The sequence below is a fragment of the Pelodiscus sinensis genome, chromosome 1, assembly GCF_052426305.1.
Source record: "Pelodiscus sinensis isolate ZL-2025 chromosome 1, ASM5242630v1, whole genome shotgun sequence".
In the NCBI taxonomy this organism is placed as follows: Eukaryota; Metazoa; Chordata; order Testudines; family Trionychidae; genus Pelodiscus; species Pelodiscus sinensis.
Genome location: NC_143052.1, coordinates 353,649,823 through 353,671,542, shown reverse-complemented (window position 1 = coordinate 353,671,542; position 21,720 = coordinate 353,649,823). Strand labels below are relative to the sequence as shown.

The following is a 21,720-nucleotide window of genomic DNA, read 5'->3' as shown; positions in this document are numbered from 1 at the left end:
TGCCCTGCACCGCTGGAGTCCCAGCTCCCTTCCCCTCCCCCAGCGCTAACCACTAGCCCCCCCTGCCCTGCACCGCTGGAGTCCCAGCTCCCCTCCCCACCCCCAGCGCTAACCACTAGCCCCCCTGCCCTGCACCGCTGGAGTCCCAGCTCCCCTCCCCACCCCCAGCGCTAATCACTAGCCCCCCCTGCCCTGCACCGCTGGAGCCCCAGCTCCCCTCCCCTCCCCCAGCGCTAACCACTAGCCCCCCCTGCCCTGCACCGCTGGAGCCCCAGCTCCCCTCCCCTCCCCCAGCGCTAACCACTAGCCCCCCTGCCCTGCACCGCTGGAGTCCCAGCTCCCCTCCCCCAGCGCTAACCACTAGCCCCCCTGCCCTGCACCGCTGGAGTCCCAGCTCCCCTCCCCTCCCCCAGCGCTAACCACTAGCCCCCCTGCCCTGCACCACTGGAGTCCCAGCTCCCTTCCCCACCCCCAGCGCTAACCACTAGCCCCCCCGCCCTGCACCGCTGGAATCCCAGCTCCCCTCCCCTCCCCCAGCGCTAACCACTAGCCCCCCTGCCCTGCACCGCTGGAGTCCCAGCTCCCCTCCCCTCCCCCAGCGCTAACCACTAGCCCCCCTGCCCTGCACCGCTGGAGTCCCAGCTCCCTTCCCCTCCCCCAGCGCTAACCACTAGCCCCCCCTGCCCTTCACCGCTGGAGTCACAGCTCCCCTCCCCTCCCCCAGCGCTAATCACTAGCCCCCCCTGCCCTGCACCGCTGGAGCCCCAGCTCCCCTCCCCTCCCCCAGCGCTAACCACTAGCCCCCCCCGCCCTGCACCGCTGGAGCCCCAGCTCCCTTCCCCTCCCCCAGCGCTAACCACTAGCCCCCCCCGCCCTGCACCGCTGGAGCCCCAGCTCCCCTCCCCTCCCCCAGCGCTAACCACTAGCCCCCCCTGCCCTGCACCGCTGGAGTCCCAGCTCCCTTCCCCTCCCCCAGCGCTAACCACTAGCCCCCCTGCCCTGCACCGCTGGAGTCCCAGCTCCCCTCCCCTCCCCCAGCGCTAACCACTAGCCCCCCCCGCCCTGCACCGCTGGAGTCCCAGCTCCCTTCCCCTCCCCCAGCGCTAACCACTAGCCCCCCTGCCCTGCACCACTGGAGTCCCAGCTCCCCTCCCCTCCCCCAGCGCTAACCACTAGCCCCCCTGCCCTGCACCGCTGGAGTCCCAGCTCCCCTCCCCTCCCCCAGCGCTAACCACTAGCCCCCCCTGCCCTGCACCGCTGGAGTCCTAACTCCTTCCCCTCCCCCAGCGCTAACCACTAGCCCCCCCTGCCCTGCACCGCTGGAGTCCCAGCTCCCCTCCCCTCCCCCAGCGCTAACCACTAGCCCCCCCTGCCCTGCGCCGCTGGAGTCCCAGCTCCCTTCCCCTCCCCCAGCGCTAACCACTAGCCCCCCCTGCCCTGCACCGCTGGAGTCCCAGCTCCCCTCCCCTCCCCCAGCGCTAACCACTAGCCCCCCCTGCCCTGCACCGCTGGAGTCCCAGCTCCCTTCCCCTCCCCCAGCGCTAACCACTAGCCCCCCCTGCCCTGCACCGCTGGAGTCCCAGCTCCCCTCCCCTCCCCCAGCGCTAACCACTAGCCCCCCCTGCCCTGCACCGCTGGAGTCCCAGCTCCCCTCCCCTCCCCCAGCGCTAACCACTAGCCCCCCCTGCCCTGCACCGCTGGAGTCCCAGCTCCCTTCCCCTCCCTCAGCGCTAACCACTAGCCCCCCTGCCCTGCACCGCTGGAGTCCCAGCTCCCTTCCCCTCCCCCAGCGCTAACCACTAGCCCCCCTGCCCTGCACCGCTGGAGTCCCAGCTCCCCTCCCCTCCCCCAGCGCTAACCACTAGCCCCCCCTGCCCTGCACCGCTGGAGTCCCAGCTCCCTTCCCCTCCCCCAGCGCTAACCACTAGCCCCCCCTGCCCTGCACCGCTGGAGTCCCAGCTCCCCTCCCCTCCCCCAGCGCTAACCACTAGCCCCCCCTGCCCTGCACCGCTGGAGTCCCAGCTCCCTTCCCCTCCCCCAGCGCTAACCACTAGCCCCCCCTGCCCTGCACCGCTGGAGTCCCAGCTCCCTTCCCCTCCCCCAGCGCTAACCACTAGCCCCCCTGCCCTGCACCGCTGGAGTCCCAGCTCCCCTCCCCACCCCCAGCGCTAACCACTAGCCCCCCTGCCCTGCACCGCTGGAGTCCCAGCTCCCTTCCCCTCCCCCAGCGCTAACCACTAGCCCCCCCGCCCTGCGCAGGCGGAGCCCCGCGGGTGCAGGGAGCCAGGCCCGGGCCGGGGGCGGTGCTGCGCGGCCGCTCGCTCCAATCCGGTCGCTGCTGCCTGAGCCCGCCCGGCCCCGCGTCCCCCTCGCCCGCCGCCGCCCGCAGGTACCGCGCCGCCGAGGGGGGGGGGGGGTTCCCGGCTGCCCCCCCCAAGCGCCGCCCGGCTGCGGCCCCCGGGAGCGGGGCGGGGCCCGGCCAGAGAGACCCGGGGCGGGGCGGGGCCAGCTGGGTCCTGCCGGGCCCGGGGCCTGCATGGAGCGCTCATGGCTACAGCCCCCCCCCGCCGTGCTGGGCCCCCCCCGCTGCTGCACCTCTGTGCTGGGGTCTGTCCCCCCCCCCGCTGCACGCCTGTGCTGGGGTCTGCCCCTCCCCCCGCTGCACGCCTGTGCTGGGGTCTGTCCCCCCCCCCGCTGCACGCCTGTGCTGGGGTCTGTCTCCCCCCCCCCCCGCTGCACGCCTGTGCTGGGGTCTGTCCCCCCCCCCCCGCTGCACGCCTGTGCTGGGGTCTGCCCCCCCCCCCCGCTGCACGCCTGTGCTGGGGTCTGTCTCCCCCCCCCCCCCCCCGCTGCACGCCTGTGCTGGGGTCTGCCCCCCCCCCCGCTGCACGCCTGTGCTGGGGTCTGTCTCCCCCCCCCCCCGCTGCACGCCTGTGCTGGGGTCTGCCCCCCCCCCCCGCTGCACGCCTGTGCTGGGGTCTGCCCCCCCCCCCGCTGCACGCCTGTGCTGGGGTCTGCCCCCCCCCCCGCTGCACGCCTGTGCTGGGGTCTGTCCCCCCCCCCGCTGCACGCCTGTGCTGGGGTCTGTCCCGCCCCCCGCTGCACGCCTGTGCTGGGTTCTGTCCCCCCCCCCCCGCTGCACGCCTGTGCTGGGGTCTGTCCCCCCCCCCCCGCTGCACGCCTGTGCTGGGGTCTGGCCCCCCCCCCCCCGCTGCACGCCTGTGCTGGGGTCTGGCCCCCCCCCCCGCTGCACGCCTGTGCTGGGGTCTGGCCCCCCCCCCCGCTGCACGCCTGTGCTGGGGTCTGGCCCCCCCCCCCCGCTGCACGCCTGTGCTGGGGTCTGCCCCCCCCCGCTGCACGCCTGTGCTGGGGTCTGTCCCCCCCCCCGCTGCACGCCTGTGCTGGGGTCTGGCCCCCCCCCCCGCTGCACGCCTGTGCTGGGGTCTGTCTCCCCACCCCCCCCGCTGCACGCCTGTGCTGGGGTCTGCCCCCCCCCCCGCTGCACGCCTGTGCTGGGGTCTGTCCCCCCCCCCGCTGCACGCCTGTGCTGGGGTCTGGCCCCCCCCCCCCCCCCCGCTGCACGCCTGTGCTGGGGTCTGTCCCCCCCCCCCCCGCTGCACGCCTGTGCTGGGGTCTGTCCCCCCCCCCCCCCCGCTGCACGCCTGTGCTGGGGTCTGTCCCCCCCCCCCGCTGCACGCCTGTGCTGGGGTCTGTCCCCCCCCCCCCCGCTGCACGCCTGTGCTGGGGTCTGTCCCCCCCCCCGCTGCACGCCTGTGCTGGGGTCTGTCCCCCCCCCCCCGCTGCACGCCTGTGCTGGGGTCTGTCCCCCCCCCCGCTGCACGCCTGTGCTGGGGTCTGTCCCCCCCCCCCCGCTGCACGCCTGTGCTGGGGTCTGTCCCCCCCCCCCCGCTGCACGCCTGTGCTGGGGTCTGTCCCCCCCCCCCCCGCTGCACGCCTGTGCTGGGGTCTGTCCCCCCCCCCGCTGCACGTCTGTGCTGGGGTCTGTCCCCCCCCCGCTGCACCTCGGTGCTGGGGTCCATTCCCCCCCCCCGCTGCACCTCGGTGCTGGGGTCTGTCCCCTCAGCATGGCCGTACAGGGGTCCTCCCCGCCCTGCTGGGTCTGTCCCCCACTCCCCGCGCTGCAGCCCGTCTCCCTAGGCAGTGCAGCGCCCGGTCCGTCCTCTGGAGGCCGGGGCTGCGGTTGCTGCTGCACCGCCTGGCTTGAGATGGTTTTCATCCTATACAAGGGACACGGTGTCTGGCTGCCAGCTGCCCCCCACGCAGGTCGTCCCAGCAGCCTGAGGGCATCCTGTGCCCCCCCATCCATGCTGTGTCCCACAGCCCTTTGTCCCCACCCCCACGTCCCCTCTTGTCTCGGCCGCGCCGGGCACCCGCACCCGTGTCCCCGTCCTGCCGTATGTAGCTCGGTGGGTGGAACCCCCCCAGCAGAGACCCGCCCCCAGTCAGAGCGGCTCTTTCCGTGTCGTCCTTGCTGGGTGGGTCCCAGAATATTAGAGACCGGGCGGGAGAAGTGTGGCTCTGCCGGCCAGTAACACCGGCAACCTGGGCAGAGCCCCTGCATGGGTGGCGGATTGCAACAGTGTGTAACCCCCCGGGGGCCCTAGGACCACGGGGTTACTACCGGGCCCCTTACTGACAGCATGTGCTGACTGCTCAGTGCGGCGCGCCGGGCACGAGGCGGGCATGCTGGCCGTCCTGCAGCAGAACTCTGGGTGGCTGCAAGCCGCTCTCTCCCCCCTACAGACGTGGGTCCAATAAACGTTATTCCCTCCTCCACCTGGCAGGGCTGGGAAGATGTGGCCCAGGGGCCGGATCCGGCCTGCCTGACCCTTTGATCCGACCCACGGACGGCATCCGGCCGCTTTCTATTTACATCCCGCTGCCCGCGCCACCGAAGTTCCAGGCGGGGGCTCAGGCAGCAGGATCCTATTGAAATGGCTCCCAGCTCCTGGGCGCGGCGCTGACCAGGCTGAGGCCGGAGCTGCAGCGCCCCGGGCGGCTGCCAGGTGACGCGGTAGAGCCAGGAGCCTTCTGCTGCGTTTTTAATTCAACGCCTCCCAGGGGAGGCTAATCGCCAGCCCCTCCCCTTCCTCCGAAGACCCCTTCCCTTCCGGGGTGGAGTCGGCCTGTGGCCACATCCCACAATTAAGTGGCCCCCCTTGTGAAAATTATTGCCAACCCCTGTGGAGTCTCAGCCGCCGGCTGCTGGGCTGCTGGCCGGGGAGCGGCTGGTCAGCAGGGGGTGCGGAAGGAACTGGCAGGTCTCAGCCCATGACAGCGTCTCAGGGGGTAGCTTCTGCAGGCGTCAGCCTGATCCCTCCGCTGCGCCGAGGCGTTGCACCGCTTCTAATCCCTGCCTCTTTCCCCCGGGCAGAGGTGGAGAGGGGCTCATGGATTCTCCGGCCGCGGGAGGGGGAGATGCTGCAGCCAGCGCCCGCCCAGGTGAGCAATGGGAAGCCAGACGGCAGAAGGAGGAGGTGGCGGGGGCGGTCCGGTCGTGCTGACTCTCGGGGTTGCGGGACGCCGTTATTAGGTTGCCTTCTCGCTCTGGACTCTGCCCCGGCTCCTCGGTGCCCTCGCCCATCCCTGGATGCCGTGGGCCAAAGGGGCCTGTCCAGTTTCTCCGTAGATTCGTCCCTGTGCTTTCTCCAACGGACGTTCCTGCTCACATGAGCCACCAGCTCATGAATAACCTGCTCCCACCCAGAGACAATTCTTCTGCTCTAGTGACTGGAAAAGCAGCCAGGACTCCTGGCTTCTGTTCTTCGGCCTGCCTCGCAGTGTAACGCGCCAAGGGAAGTGAGCTAATATCTTTTATTGGACCACCTCGTCTTGCTCTTCTCCTGGCACCAAAATCGCTAAAACAGCATCGCAGTGCGACGAGTGTCGGCCGTGTCTCCCGGGCCTCGGTTTCTCCATTCCAGTGATCCCTAGCTCATAGGGCCATGGTGCAGTTTAAAGACTATATGTAATCAGAGGGTTGTCGAAATGTCGGGCTGGGACTCCAAGAGGTCATCAGGTCCCGGCCCCTGCACAGAGGCAGCACCGAGTTACCCCGGGACCTTCCCTGATGGATGTTTGTCCAACTTAAGTTTCAGGGTTTCCAGTGGCAGAGGCGCCACACCCCCTGTTCCAATGTAAATCGCACCGAGAGTCAAAACCACGTTTCCTCATATCGAACCGAAATCTGCCCGGCTGCAGGCTCAGCCCGTTGCTTCTTGTCCTGCTTCCTGTGGACATGGAGAAGAGTTGATCCCCACCCCCCTAGAACGGCCCTCACAGTGCCGAATAGATCCCGTATCCCGCGTACTACCTGGAATCGTACTGCAGGTTGGACCTCCCTGGTCCGGCAACTGACCAGTCCTGAAAGAGGGGATTTGCCGGACCACGGGCGGTTCCTTCCCTCCTGGCTTCTGCTAAACCGCTGCTCCCCCGCTGTGCCCCCAGCTAGGGCTCCAGCCCTCCCCGGGGCTGCCTGCTCACTGCCAGGGCCGGAGCTGCCTGTCATTTGCAGGAGCTCCCTAGCTGCTGCCGGAGCAATGCAGTCGGGGCTGGGGCTTCCTGGCTGCCACTGGAGCCAGAGATGCACGGCCACAGCCAGCCCCCTGCTACTGCCCAGCTCTTGGGGCCAGATTTCCCTGCTGTGCTGCCTGCCCTCCCACACGTGGGGCCCTGCGGCCAGGCCTCCCTACACAGGGGCTACGTCTACACTGGCATGATTTTCCGAAAATGCTTTTAACGGAAAACTTTTCCGTTAAAAGCATTTTCGGAAAAGCACGTCTAGATTGGCAGGACGCTTTTCCGCAAAAGCACTTTTTACGGAAAAGCGTCCGTGGCCAATCTAGACGTGGTTTTCCGCAAAAAAGCCCCGATCGCCATTTTCGTGATCGGGGCTTTTTTTTGTGAAAAACACTACTGTGCTGTCTACACTGGCCCTTTTGCACAAAACCGCGTCTAGATTGGCACTGATGCTTTTCTGCAAAAAGTGCCAATCTAGATGCTCTTTTCCACAAATGCTTTTAACGGAAAACTTTTCCGTCAAAAGCATTTGCGGAAAATCATGCCGGTCTAGACGTAGCCCAAGTGTCTTCTCAGAGCCCAGTAAACAGCATAAGTGTTGGTGATCCTGCTAGACAATATTGATCTCCTGTGGTCTGGAAAATTCTCTGATTTTCCCACCATCCAGTTCTGAGGGTGTCGGACTAGAGAAGTTCAACCTGCATTCCCCAGGTCCTCTGATCCCCCGTTTTCAAGCTAGGTACTGTTGGCTGTTCTCTAATCTTCTGGGACCTCCCCCATCCCCTACGGCAGGAGTGGCCAACCCATTCTGGACAAAGAGCCAAAATAGCAGTGGATACAGCGTGAAAAGTCAAGGCAAAGTTGTTGAGCAAAAAAGGAAGCCCCCTGGAGTTATTGAGCCAAAAAAAAAAAAAAAAAGAAGAAGGGGAACTCCCCCTTTAAAGGCTTTTTGGCCACATCAGGCTCCCGCCATCCGGATGGCTCCCCTGTCCCGGAGAGCACTGGGAGCCGGGAGGCAGAGCCCATTTTCAGGGGCACAGGGGCGGTTTCACGAGACATGGGGGAGGCTTTGCGAGCTGCACTTTCGAAGGGGAATGAGCCACTTGCTGCTCATGAGCCGCGGGTTGGCCACCCCTGCTCTATGGGCTCTCAGAGATCGTTGTCAGTGGTCCAAGAGTATCAGAAGGCCTCAGTGACCTGTTGCCATAGTTACTCTGTGCTCTGACAGTATGGAAGTGGCAGCTTGGAGAGGTCAGAGAAAAGATGGACCGAGGGCCATAACTTCTGCTCTCCCTTCCTCAGGGCCCCCTGCTCCCCGAGTGGACATCTCAATCAAGGTGGAACGGGAGGATGAGCCCCAGTGCACGGATTCCCCGGACTTCGTGGTGGCGGTGAGGCCCCAGGGTGAGTAAGTGAAACCGCATCCCTCATCAAGGCCCCGGCAGCTCGCTGGCAAACCTCCCTCGCTTTACGCGTTGCTCTAGTGATTTCCAATCACACGCAAGTGCTTACTGCTGGTGGGCAGAGGCAGGATCCGTTATCCTGGCCCACAGGAGGGATTTTCTTAGTGACAATTATTTCTCCTCTGCCTGCAGGGTATCCTGGCGTCCCACGTGGCTTAGTCAAGACCGAAGCATGTGACCAGGTAGATGCCCTGGACTCTGCAGAGAGACCAGCGACCCACGGACACTCCACAGGTGAGGAAACAGTGTCCCATTTCTGGGCCACACCCATCGTGCGTCAGAGGCTCTGGCCACATGGATTGCGTTGCCTGGATGCAACTGCTTCTGGGGTGGAACGCAGCTGCTGCAGAGCTCTGCCTAGGTGGCAGGAATGTAGGGCCCAAAGAGACCTCCTGGGTCATGGACTGCAGCCCCTGTGTTGCAGACAGTGTCCCCCTCTTCCCAGCTCCGCAAGGAAGCGCCTTATGGCTGTTTGCCTAGAGGGCCTGTTCTGTCCTGAACAGCTCAGGATACAAGCTCATGTTGGGGCCCACACAAACCCTAGTCATCCCTTAAGCTCTGATGTTACATGGGAGGTGAGTGGGGCAGGGAGATTCTCGTCCATCGGGAATACCCCGTCTCCCTTTTTATTTAACCCACATCCATCGCCTCGTGGCGACAGGTGTCTGTTGTGAACGTCCTCTCCAGTGGGGGATCCTCCCTTCAGTAGCCTGGCTCAGAGTCTGCCTCGGGCTGTCAATTAGTGGTCGTTAACGCCTGCGATGAGCGCAGGGCAGAATTAACGCAGTAAAAAAATTAATGCACGTTAATCGCAGAGGGCGGCAAACCAGCCCGAGCTTCTCTGCAGACTCTCTGGTAAGGCGCAGTAATGCAAACCACCACCAGAGGGCACATGGAAAAAAAGAAGCCACGAGAAAGGGAAAAAACCAGGGTTGTCAAGCGATTACAAAATTTCATTGCAATTCATCGCGTGCGCCTCTCCTGTGAAACGCCGCCGCGGTATTTCAACGGGGCAGCGCTGCATGGAGCCCCGGATCAGCTGGAATCCCCAGCTGACCCTAGGCTCCATGCAGCGCTGCCCCTTTGAAACGCTGTGGCAGCGTTTCCAAGAGGCAGCGCTTTAGGAACCTGGGATCAGCTGGGGACTCCAGCTGATCCCCGGCTCCACGTTGCAAAGCCCCTTTGAAATGCCACTCCGGTGCTTCACAGGCACTTTGCAACAGCAGAGCTGGGGACTCCAGCTGATCCCAGGCTCCTGATGCGCTGCCCCTTTGAAATGCCACTCCGGCGCTTCACAGGCACTTTGCAACAGCAGAGCTGGGGACTCCAGCTGATCCCCAGCTCCACGTTGCAAAGCCCCTTTGAAATGCCACTCCGGTGCTTCACAGGCACTTTGCAACAGCAGAGCTGCGGACTCCAGCTGATCCCTGGCTCCACGTTGCAAAGCCCCTTTGAAATGCCACTCCGGCGCTTCACAGGCACTTTGCAACAGCAGAGCTGGGGACTCCAGCTGATCCCTGGCTCCACGTTGCAAAGCCCCTTTGAAATGCCACTCCGGTGCTTCACAGGCACTTTGCAACAGCAGAGCTGGGGACTCCAGCTGATCCCAGGCTCCTGATGCGCTGCCCCTTTGAAATGCCACTCCGGCGCTTCACAGGCACTTTGCAACAGCAGAGCTGGGGACTCCAGCTGATCCCCAGCTCCACGTTGCAAAGCCCCTTTGAAATGCCACTCCGGTGCTTCACAGGCACTTTGCAACAGCAGAGCTGCGGACTCCAGCTGATCCCTGGCTCCACGTTGCAAAGCCCCTTTGAAATGCCACTCCGGCGCTTCACAGGCACTTTGCAACAGCAGAGCTGGGGACTCCAGCTGATCCCTGGCTCCACGTTGCAAAGCCCCTTTGAAATGCCACTCCGGTGCTTCACAGGCATTTTGCAACAGCAGAGCTGGGGGCTTCAGCTGATCCCAGGCTCCTGATGCGCTGCCCCTCTGAAACGTGGAAGCGGCACTTCAAAGGAGCAGCACAGCATTAGTGCCTGCGATTAACGCATTAAAAGGATTAACACGTTAATCCTGTCCTGCATTAATCGCAAGCGTTAACACAGGTCAATTGACAACCCTAAAAGAATCTTGCAGATATCCCAACTCCAAGGGAGAAGTAAACAAGAAGTAAAGGACAACCATCCCTCTCCCCTCCCAGGTGACCATATTTTTAAAAATAAAACAGCCGGGGTGGGCGGGGGAGGGGTGGGCTTGTGCTCACCCCCGCCCCCCCACAGGGCTTACCCAAGCCACTCTCTTTTTGCCTCCTGGGGCTGGGACTGACCCTCCCCCACATCTGATTCAGGGGCTGAGTCCCCCCTCCTGAACTCTGCGTTGCCCATGGTAGGGGTCTACCCCTCCAGCCTAGGGGCTGACACCTCCCCTGAGATTAGGGGCTGGCTCCCACCCCTGTGCCACCTGCAGTTGAGGGCTGAGCCCCCCCTGAACTCTGCTTTGCCCATGGCAGAGTCTACCTCCCTCTGTCCCTGTGCCTCCCACAGCTGGGAACTGAGCTAAAAAAGGACACGTAAATAGGACAGAAATATATCGATTCTATGGACGAATGTATTGAATTATTCCAGACATTGACACAGTTCTGCTGTGTTTTCATGATCTATAGGGATAACACATCAGACAAAGTTAATGGCGCAAAGCAGCAACAGTTCAGGTCTTTTGAATGGGAAGTTTACGTTTAAAATACTTCCGGATGGTTCTCTGTCTAAACGGACGGTTCTCTGTAGCTATTGCAAGGCTGAGTTCCAATACCATAGAAGCACTGCGAGTCTGAAGTACCACCTACGTGCTAAGCATGCTTTTGCCTCTGGATTGTCTGCTACGGATAACCCACCTCCACGACAGAGCACAGTTACTAAGTTTCAGGATCGCGACAAGCCCCTGGATCAAACAAAATACAACACCTTAACCAATGCTATTGCCAGGTGGATAGCTATGGACTGCAGACCACTCAACATTGTCAATGACAGAGGGCTAAGAGAGATTATTCAAATAGCATCTTCCGATCAGTCCTACACCTTGCCCTCCCGAGTAACCATTGCATCACGAATAAATGACCTGTATGACAATGAGAAGACTGCCAAGTTGGAGCTTCTGAGAAATGCACCGGCTGTTGCTTTGACTGGTGATCACTGGTCATCCTCGAGCAATCAGAGCTATCTTGGTGTCACGGCACACCTGATTGATACTGCATGGACACTACAGTCGTTTGCCGTGACGGTAATTCCTACTGAAGAGAGACATTATGCCGAAGCATGTGCAGAGCGTTTCATGGATGTTGCGGAAGAATGGAATATCCAAGAAAAGGTGACGACAGTTAGTACCGACAGTGCGTGTAATACGGTAGCAGCGACCAGTCGCTTGTCGTTTGAACACATGGCGTGTGTTGCTCACAGTCTGCAGCGATCCATTACCGTAGCCCTGACTGATGGTGGTTTTGAAAACGTGCTGGTAAAATGCAGAAAACTTGTAGGCCATTTCACGCACAGCCCAGCTAACGGTGCAGAGCTAGGAGTACAGCAAGCGGCAAATGGTCAGAAACAAGAACCTCTGGTACGAGATATGTCACCCAGATGGAATTCCACATTGGCTATGATTCAGAGCCTGCTTTGCAATAAAGCCGCTGTCACATCCGCGTTAGCTCTTCAGAAGCACCGTCTATCCATGCCAACAGATGAGGAGTTTGAAAAACTGCAAAAGCTAGAAACGTTACTTGAGCCCTGCAGGTTTGTGACTGAACTCCTTGGGGGGGAACTGTATGTTTCTTGCTCCGTGGTTTTACCCGCATTCTGCCATATAGTCCAAGTTATGGCAGTCTCTGATGATGACCCAGCATATGTTGTTAGATTTAAGACCACTTTCACAACCGATTTTACCAAACGCAAAGAAGGTACCAATCTGAGGTTCCTAAAAATAGCCACAGCACTAGACCCCAGGTTTAAGAATCTGAAGTGCCTTCCAAAATCTGAGCGGGACGAGGTGTGGAACATTTTGTCAGAAGTCTTAGAAGAGCAATCCCCCGATGCAGAAACTAGAGAAACCGAACCACCACCCAAAAAATTAAACCTGCTGCTGCTGGCATCTGATTCAGATGATGAAAATGAACATGGTTCAATCCGCACTGTTTTGGATCGTTATCGGGCAGAACCCGCCATCAGCACGAACGCGTGTCCTCTGGAATGGTGGTCGAAGCGTGAAGGGGCATACGAATCTTTAGCGCCTCTGGCACGTAAATATCTTGCTACGCCGGCTACAGCAGTTCCATGCGAACGTCTGTTTTCACTATCAGGTGACATTGTAAACAAGAAGCGTGCAGCATTATCTCCCACAAATGTAAACAAGCTTGTTTGTCTTAGTGATTGGCTGAAAAATAAGTAGGACTGAGTGGTCTTGTGGGGTCTAACGTTTTACATGGTTTTATTGTTAAGTGGAGTTCTTCTTGTTTGTCTTAGTGATTGGCTGAAAAATAAGTAGGACTGAGTGGCCTTGTGGGGTCTAATGTTTTACATTGTTTTATTGTTAATTGGAGTTCTTCTTGTTTCTCTTAGTGATTGGCTGAAAAATAAGTAGGACTGAGTGGACTTGTGGGGTCTAGCATTTTGCATTGTTTTATTAAGTGGAGTTATTCTTGTTTATATAATTCTACATTTGTAAGTTCAGCTTTCATGATAGAATTCGCACTATAATACTTCCGTGAGGTGAACTGACTTTTTTTTTTTACAGTGGAAATGTTTTGTAATAAAAAATAAATATAAAGTGAGCACTATACACTTCGTAGTCTGTTGTAATTGAAATCAATATATTAGATATAGACAACAAGCAAAAATATTTAAATAGATCGTATGCTTCTTATTTTTTTACAGTGCGATTAATTGCACGATTAATTTTTTTTAATCGCTTGACAGCCCTAATTCTACCCTGACTGACTCCTTTGTTGCTCTGCTGAAGTCAGTGAGTTCATGGAGGACAAGTCCATCGATGGCTTTTGGCCAAGGTGGTCATTGGACACAACCCCTTTTGCTCTTGAGTGCCCTCCCTCCCCCCTTCGCACCTCTGCCTGCCTCGGCTTGCTTGGGGATTCCTTGTGCTCGTTCCTTTTGGGGCACCTTGCATTAGCCTTTGTTAGAGGACCAGAGGCTGAGCGAGGGGGACCCTGGCTGTGACCCGGTATAGGCTGGTCTCACGGTCTTCGGACTAGGAGGGTTCTGGAGGCTTGTGCCCGCCTGGGTGCCCTCACTGCTTTTGGCGGAGCTGCCCAGCTGCTGCTCAGGGTCGTAACTGCCGCCCCGAGTAAGCCCTATACTAGCATCTCTGTGGGAAGAGGCTCGCTGCCTGGTTCTGGTTTCTCCCTCTTGTGGCTCCGTTAGCTCTCCTGGGCTTTGTTCTGGTGCCGGGTGATGAGAATTGGGCCGGAATTTCCTCAGCCCCTGTGCCGACTCCGAGGGGCAGCCTCTTGCAGAGATGCCCTGGCTGTGGCCAGGAGAACTGAGCCCAGGGTCTCTGCACCAGGTAACAGGGAAAGCCAGAAAACGGCACCCTGGGCGAGCCGTGTGAGGAGACGGCTGTTCACACGGACACTCAGGGGCCGCTCCAGAGGGAAACGGCTCGGCCTGGTGGTGTTGCCGGCCTTAGCAGCCTCTAACTGTGTCCCTGGCTTCTCTTTCCCATGTCCTGCACAGGTACCTGGGCAGCGAAAGCCATTAAGGAACAAGGACCAGGAGAGGGTCACGCCAAGTCTGGGCCGACAGCGATGGCAGGGAAGCCCTACAGGAGTCCTCTGGTTCCGGGGAGCCAGCCAGGGAGCGGGCAGGAGACTCCCGCCGAGTGTCCTGGAGCCCTCGGGAAGCGCCATGCCAGCCCCCCCCAGCTAAGGAGCCCTCCAGGGGAACTGGCGCTGGCCTGCGCCGACTGCGGGTGGCGGTTCGGCGACGCGGCGTCCCTGGGTGCGCACGAGCGGAGCCATGCGGCGGAGCGCACCTTCATCTGCACCGACTGCGGCAAGAGCTTCGGGCGGCACGCCACCCTGGTGGAGCACCAGCGCAGCCACACGGCGGAGCGCGTCTTCGTCTGCCCCGACTGCGGCAAGAGCTTCACCCACAAGGCGGCGCTCACCGTGCACCAGCGCACCCACGGCCGCCTGCGCCCCGCCCGCCCTGCCCCGGGCGACGGCGCCTACGGCTCCCGCCCCGCACTGGCTGCCCAGCAGCAGTCCCACGCCATGGAGGAAGGGGCGGAGCCGGAGCCGGCCCCGCCCCGGCGGGCCCCCGAGGCCGAGAAGCCCTTCCCCTGTGTCGACTGCGGGGAGAGCTTCCGCTCGCACCCCGCCCTGCTGAGCCACCAGCGCATCCACGCCGAGGAGCGGCCCTACAAGTGCGCCAAGTGCGGCAAGAGCTTCTGCTTCCATGCCGAGCTGGCCTCGCACCAGCTGTGCCACCCCAAGGAGCGCTGGTTCCCCTGCGCCACCTGCCAGCGGCGCTTCAGCTCCCAGACCGACCTCATCCTGCACGAGCGCACCCACCCCGAGTCCCAGTGGTGCCTGTGCGCGGACTGCGGCAAGATCTTCGCCTGCCAGGCTGACCTCAGCCAGCACCAGGCCGGCCACGTTGCCAAGCTGCACGCCTGCCCCCAGTGTGGCAAGGCCTTCAGCTCCCTGACCGACCTCATCATGCACCAGCGCTCGCACGCCGAGAGGCTGATCTCATGCAACCAGTGTGGCAAGAGCTTCGGCTCCCGCACCGACCTCCTGGTTCACCAGCGCGTGCACGGCGAGAGCCAGTCCTTCACCTGCACCCAGTGCGGCAAGGCCTTCGGTTCCCGCACCGACCTCATCACGCACCAGCGCTCGCACGTCGAGCGGCTCGTGTACTGCAACAAGTGCGGCAAGAGCTTTGGCTCCCGCACCGACCTCCTGGTTCACCAGCGCATGCACGGCGAGAGCCGGTCCTTCACCTGCACCCAATGTAGCAAGGCCTTCGGCTCCCGCACCGACCTCATCATGCACCAGCGCAGCCACCGCGACCGCCAGTCCTACTCGTGCGCCGAGTGCGGCCGCGTCTACAGCAACCAGTCCTACCTGGTGGCCCACCAGCGCATCCACACCGGGGAGAAGCCGTATAAGTGTGCCGAATGCGGACGCAGCTTCAGCCACAAATACCACCTGGGCAGGCACCAGCGGACACACGCCGGGGGCACCCCACCCGTGTACTGAGCCTGGGGCCTGTGCCACCTCACCCGGGAGCAGGCGGGGAGGACGGAGTGTCTGAAATGCACAAGAATCCACGTTGCACCAGTGGCAGATGAAACCTCTGTTAAAATGGTGACTTCTCAGACCTGAAACTGGGGACTACCACGGCAGCCCCCACCCATCCAGTGCTTCCGGAAATGTCCTTGCAGAGAGGGAAGTCTCACCCACGAGGAAACCTGCTTTCTAAGACCTAGAAGAACTCGGAGGCTCCCAGTCATAGACACATAGAGCTGGAAGAGACCCCACAAGTTAATCAAGTCCAGCCCCTTAACCAAGGCAGGACCAATCCCAACTCAATCATCCCAGCCAGGGCTTTGTCAAGCCAGGACTTAACCTCCAGGGATGGAGAATCCACCCCCTCCCTAGGGAACCCATCCCAGCGCTTCCCCACCCGCCTAGTGAAATAGTTTTTCCTAATATCCAATCTAGACCTCCCCCCTGCAACTTGAGCCCATCGCTCCTCATTCTGCCACCTGTCACCCCTGAGAACAGCCTCTCTCCAGCCTCTTTGGAACCCCCCTTCAGGAAGTAGGACGCTGCCATCAAATCCCCCCTCACTCTTCTCTTCTGCAGACTAAACAAACCCAAATCCCTCAGCCTCTCCTCATAGGCCATGCGCTGGACCCTCTCCAATCCTACACCCTTTCTATGGACGCAATACTCCAGATGTGGCCTCCCCAGAGCCGAATAAAGGGGAAATGCCTGTACCAACTTCATGGACGGGTGTGGCTAATCCCACACCCGGAACTGTGTGACTGTCAAATCAAGCGCTGCCTTCCAGTGAAGGGCAGAAAAACCCGTAAACGTGGCACCAAGGCCGCAGGTGCAAGGTCTTTCCAATGCCGACGGAACAATGATCTGCGTTCGCTACGGCCCATGGGGCACATCCTCCCTTGGTGTAAATGGTGTTGCTTGGCTGAAGCCAGGAGTGCAGGGCCAGCGTCTGTCAGCCGAGGGGCTGGCCCCAAGTGAAGGGGGAATGTGGTACATTCCAGAGTCTAAGGGAAAGCCAACGTAGCGCCATATGGGAGCCAACCTTCAAGGCCTCCTCTGTCCTCTTAGCCAGGGCCTGTTTCGATCCCTTGTCTGTGTCCTAAGTGTGCACAACTGAACGTGCCTGGAGACTGGAGAGAAGAGTCCATCTGAAGGGGCTGAGAGTGGTACTCCCTCCCTCTGCACTGCGGGAGGCTGCACCCAGACGTGGGGGCTGAGGACATGCCCTGTACCATAAACATGTGTGGTCATGCTGTGACATAGTGGGGGGGGGGAGTGTTAGCCACTCTTGTGGCCCTGAATTCACTCTGGTTTTCCTTCACCGGTTGCTGTGTTGTGCTGAGCGACCCCTACTGGTCTGCAGAGACTCTGTGTGTCTGTGGCACGTAGACAATGGCTCACACCTAACATGGGGAAGGTGCTGGCGGGGGGTGGAATGGTCTGGGATTTGAACCCATCACCCTGCACCTCCCAGGCAATTGCCCTGTCCCCTGCGTGGGATTGACCCTACCACCCTACTCCTAGCAGGCAGATGCCCTTAACCCACCCCACCATCGGGACATCTCTTATCCTGCCTTCCTCGTGCCTGAGTCAGGTCCATCCCAGGGGTCACAGGTGCTGGCAGGGGGGCACGGAATTCGACTCTACCACCCTTGAACCAAGGAAGGGGTGTGGCTGCCTGGCGGGAGCGAGTGACCGGTGCCTAGAAGAAGGAGCATTCTTGTCTAGGGGAAGCATGAAGAAAGCAGACTAAGTCCAGGACGGGCGTTCAGGGGTCTGTAAACCCCTTCCCCCCAAGAGGACTAAGGCTGTCGGCCCCTAGCTCCTGCATCAACAGTGAGCCTGTGCTGGGCTGTATTTTGGAGAAGCAATAAACTCTGCTCTTCTACGGGCTGGCAGAGTCACGTCTGGCTGCGGATGAGGGTGCAGGGTCGGGGGTTCCCCGACATGTCGTGTCACTTGCCAGCAGCCTCTAGGAACCAGCCAACACAAGCAAAGTGAGATTGCCAGCCTCCAGCCTATGCCAGGGCTCCCCTTATCTCTGCCTCCCACGGGGTCCCTGGAAGCAAGTGAGCCCAGTTAAGAACAGAAGAACGGCCGTACTGGGTCAGACCAAAGGTCCATCTAGCCCAGTATCCTGTCTGCCGACAGTGGCCAGCACCAGGTGCCCCAGAGAGGGTGGACCGAAGACAATGATCAAGCGATTTGTCTCCTGCCATCTCTCTCCAGCCTCTGACAAACAGAGGCCAAAGACACCATTTATCCCCTGGCTAATAGCCTGTTATGGACCTAACCTCCATGAATTTATCCAGCTTCTCTTTAAACTCTATTATAGTCCTAGCCTTCACAGCCTCCTCTGGCAAGGAGTTCCACAGGTTGACTACACGCTGTGTGAAGAAGAACTTTCTTTTATTAGTTTTAAACCTGCTACCCAGTTCTGCTTGTTGGGAGTCCAAAGGGTTGCAGGCTGGGGCCTGTCTCCCCTCTGTTGGCATGACGAGGCTGGTTGTGGGCTGCACTGTAGAACTCTAGTTACGGCCCCTCTCCCTTGCCATTGAAATCTGGTGGGCTGAGGTGGAGGGAAATGCACCTTCATTGGGCACATTGGGAAGGAATTGCAAAGATGCTCAATATGAAGCGAGAGAACCCAGCAGAGTTTGGCTCATGGAGTTGCCACTTCCACATAGGAGAAGGCAAATCTGCACTGGGGCCAGGGGAACCCTCTCTTGTATCCTAGGGGAAAGACCCGGCTGTTAGTTGATTCTGCACATGAGAACCCCCGAGGAGGCCTGTTCAGTGAAGCCTCGCACTTGCACCCGCTCCACACACTCGGATTGCCTTCCCTCACTTCAGCCTGCCAAGGGCGTCAGCCTGTCACTGAGCTGTTGTGGACACCCCAAACCAGGCATTTGGGAGGGAAATTGCCTTGTTTGTTTGTGACTAGCAAAGAATTCCAGCTCTTCTAGGTCTGAAGCCCTTTGGACTGGCTGTGGCACCCGACACACAGGTGGCGCTCGCTCTTGTTTGATTTCTGTACGTATTTCCTGTGCCAGCAACTGTCTTCCCGCCTTAGCTCAGAGACTAGCTTGGGCGTTGTTCCTTTGGGCTGGAGATCTCCCTGGGGATGGTGTAGCTGTGGGAGACTGCGGATTAAGACCAGGGAGATGCAAATTGTTTCATTCACAGGCATTTTTACAAAATGAAGTCTAATCTCCGGCTGTTCGCGCGTACATACAATTGTGTGCCTAATACATCCTGTAAGAACGATCTGTGTCCGTGTGCCAGGGAAGGTCACCTGGGGGGAGTTTATGAAACCCACACACCTGGGCTATGTCTACACGCGTGGCTTCTTACATAAGAACATAACATAAGAACATAAGAACGGCCGTACTGGGTCAGACCAAAGGTCCATCTAGCCCAGTAGCCTGTCTGCCGACAGTGGCCAGCACCAGATGCCCCAGAGAGGGTGGACTGAAGACAATGATCAAGCGATTTGTCTCCTGCCATCTCTCTCCAGCCTCTGACAAACAGAGGCCAAGGACACCATTTTATCCCCTGGCTAATAGCCTTTTATGGACCTAACCTCCATGAAATTATCCAGCTTCTCTTTAAACTCTACCATATTCCTAGCCTTTACAGCCTCCTCTGGCAAGGAGTTCCACAGGTTGACTACACGCTGAGTGAAGAAGAACTTTCTTTTATTAGTTTTAAACCTGCTACCCATTAATTTCATTTGGTGTCCTCTAGTTCTTCTATTATGGGAACTAATAAATAACTTTTCTTTATCGGCCCTCTCAACACCACTCATGATTTTAGAGACCTCTATCATATCCCCCCTCTGTCTCCTCTTTTCTAAACTGAAAAGTCCCAGTCTCTTTAGCCTCTCCTCATATGGGACCCGTTCCAAACCCCTAATCATTTCAGTTGCCCTTTTCTGAACCCTTTCCAAGGCCAAGAACATCTTGGGTTCTTGTGCAAGAAAACATCCACACTGCCATGTGCGCGCTGTGCTTTTGCGCAAGAGCTCCCATGGCAGTGTGGACGCTCTCTTGTGCCAAAAAAGTTCTGATGGCCATTTTAGCCATAGGGATTTCTTGTGCAAGAAATCCCTGCTGAGCGCCCACACTGCCCTCTTGCGCAAGAGCACCTGCGCAAGAGGACTTACACCTGATAAAGAACATAACTCTTGTGCAAGGCGCCCTCTCTTACCACCCACCCTGTACTGTAAATTTCCTTGCGCAGGAGCGGGCGGGCAGTGTGGATGCTCTGCAGATTCTTGCGCAAGAAACTGCAAGTGTAGACATAGCCCAAGTGTGGTTCACTGTCCCATGCAGTGGTATCTAGTCCACAGCAACAATTAAGACCAAGAGACCTCTACAGCATAGGCTGGGAACCAGCTGGCTTTTAGCTCAGAGGGTAGAGGCTCCTATACTCTTCTCCAGAGGTCCCCAGTTCAAATCCGCCTGGTGGTGGTTACATTCTGCTGAAAGCCATCGTTTTGTGACTGTCGAGCACGACTTGGTGTCTCGTGACCCAGTTCAAAGGTGTCTTGGTGTTCACACTTCCATGCTCTGTTTTAATCCCAGCGATCACCCAGGGGCAGGAAGCACTACAGCAGAGGTCCCCAGACTGTGGAGTGTACCCCTAGGAGGGCCCGGAAGAATAGGGCAGGGCCTGGGCCACCCCTACTGAGGGCAGAAAGGGAGTACCACCCAGCTCTGCTCCACCCCCAGTTTTGCTCTGGCCCTGCCCCCATCTGGGACCCCGCCCCCAGCTCCGCTTCTGGACCCGCTCCCTAGCCTCAGCTCCATCTGGGCTCCCTCTTACCCCCAGGAGTCACACCCCGTCCCCTGGTTCCCGACTGTGACTCCCGGGGTGGAGGGACGGCCAGCACAAGGTAAGGTGTGGGCGTGACATGACGAGTTTGGGGACCCCTGCACTATGGGCTTTGCCTCCTCCCTGTGCGTTTCTCTCCCTTAGGATGTTCAATAAAGTTGGTCCGTCTGATCCCACATTGCACGTGCGGTTTGTTCTCGCTGCACTCCCAGTCTGGCTGAGCGGTGGGGCAAAACCTGTTTTCTACGCTATGTATCTATCGCCGTGGCAGCCAGCGCTCCATGGCCCGTTCTGTTCGGCGCTGTACAGATGCTGCCCTTGCTAGGGAACTCCCAGCTCCTGTAGTTTGAGGGTCACGTCGTGCCGGTGAACAGGGTGGAGCTGGCAGGCCTGTAGAATGAGGGGGGTGGCGCTGCACGGTTTCTCCGGACAGGGCCCCTCACTCCCTGTACTGCGGGGGCGTGACGGATGGGAGGAGGGCTGTCCTTTTCTGGGCATCCCAGCATTTGGTGACTAACGGGTTAAACTCAGGCAGGTAGGAGCTGTTGACAGGGAGCCAGGAGCTGGGAGAACACAAGTGTATGAGTAGATAGGGAATGTCCATTTAGACACAATCTGGTTATTTTCTTTGTTTTTGTTGTTTAATTAAACTCCTCTGTGCCAAGTCCATGTGCCACCCTCCGTACACTGTAACTGCATCCTCGGGATGAAATTGTCTGTGTCTTAATTAGTTCTTTGTGTCACGCGCCGTGGTGGGAACCCCCTGCCGCCGCTGAGACCCTCCTGAGTGGCCCCCTCACCCAGCGAAGGCAGGGCCCTTTCCCTCTTCCTCACCGGACACTGAACATACACGTGTGTTCTCCTGTGTGAACACGCTGTTTGAAAGGAGCACGGGGGGTCACAGCCCTGCCCCCACTGCTTGGGCCAGCTGCCTCCCTCCCTCCCGTTTCCATCTGCCCAGGGGCAGCGGGGCCAAACCGGAGCGGTGCTGTGCCCCCGTGCGCCAGGCAGCCATGCCTCCCGCCTTAGCTGTGTGGGCTGGGGAAAGGTTTGCTGCTCCGGGGTGGGGCTGCAGGGACCAACATTTAGGCCCCAATTTTCAAACTTCGGTTCCTACAGTTGGGCCCCCAAAATCAAGGCAGCCCCTAGTAGGGACCAGAGCTACTGGCCTGAGGCCACCTGGGGCGTCTGAGAGAGTCAGGCCCAGAGTCCCGAATTCCTCCCCCCTCCTGCATCCGGCCCAGCCCAGCCGGGGATGAGGAATCTCTGCCTGCGATCCGGCTGAGGGGCAGCAGGTGGGGGGAATATGAATGTAGGACCAGGAGACCCAGGGGACTGGCTGGGTGCCAGGCGTGAGGGGCACTGGGCTGTGTTATTAACAACCACAGGGAGCATGGAGCGCTGGGGGAAAATGTTTCAGGCCCCCGGAGGTGGGTCCATTTCTCGCTCACCCCCCAGAGTGTTCTGGGCCTTGTCGAATGTCATGGAACCTTCCAGACTTTCTGAGAATTACGTTTTCCATCAGCCTCCCGGAACTGTGTCTACCAGGCCCCCAGGGGTTCACGTGGGGCGGGGGGTCGCCCGTCC

General features: G+C 59.8%; 1 protein-coding gene across 2 annotated transcripts; it reads left to right on the top strand.

Moving 5' to 3' along the window:
* The first annotated feature begins 2,315 nt into the window (after positions 1-2,315).
* Positions 2,316-20,304, top strand: LOC102460570 (E3 SUMO-protein ligase ZBED1-like). Of its 2 annotated transcripts, none has more exons than XM_089775835.1 (5): positions 2,316-2,390; positions 5,392-5,463; positions 7,843-7,944; positions 8,136-8,237; positions 13,739-20,304. In XM_089775835.1, the coding sequence occupies exons 2-5, from the start codon at positions 5,412-5,414 to the stop codon at positions 15,265-15,267; spliced, it is 1,785 nt and encodes a 594-aa protein (XP_089631961.1). In that variant the 5' UTR covers positions 2,316-2,390; positions 5,392-5,411; the 3' UTR covers positions 15,268-20,304. The 2 variants fall into 2 exon arrangements, with proteins under 2 accessions (XP_089631961.1, XP_089631960.1); XM_089775834.1 differs by lacking the exon at positions 13,739-20,304 and adding an exon at positions 10,666-12,844.
* The last annotated feature ends 1,416 nt before the right edge of the window (positions 20,305-21,720 follow it).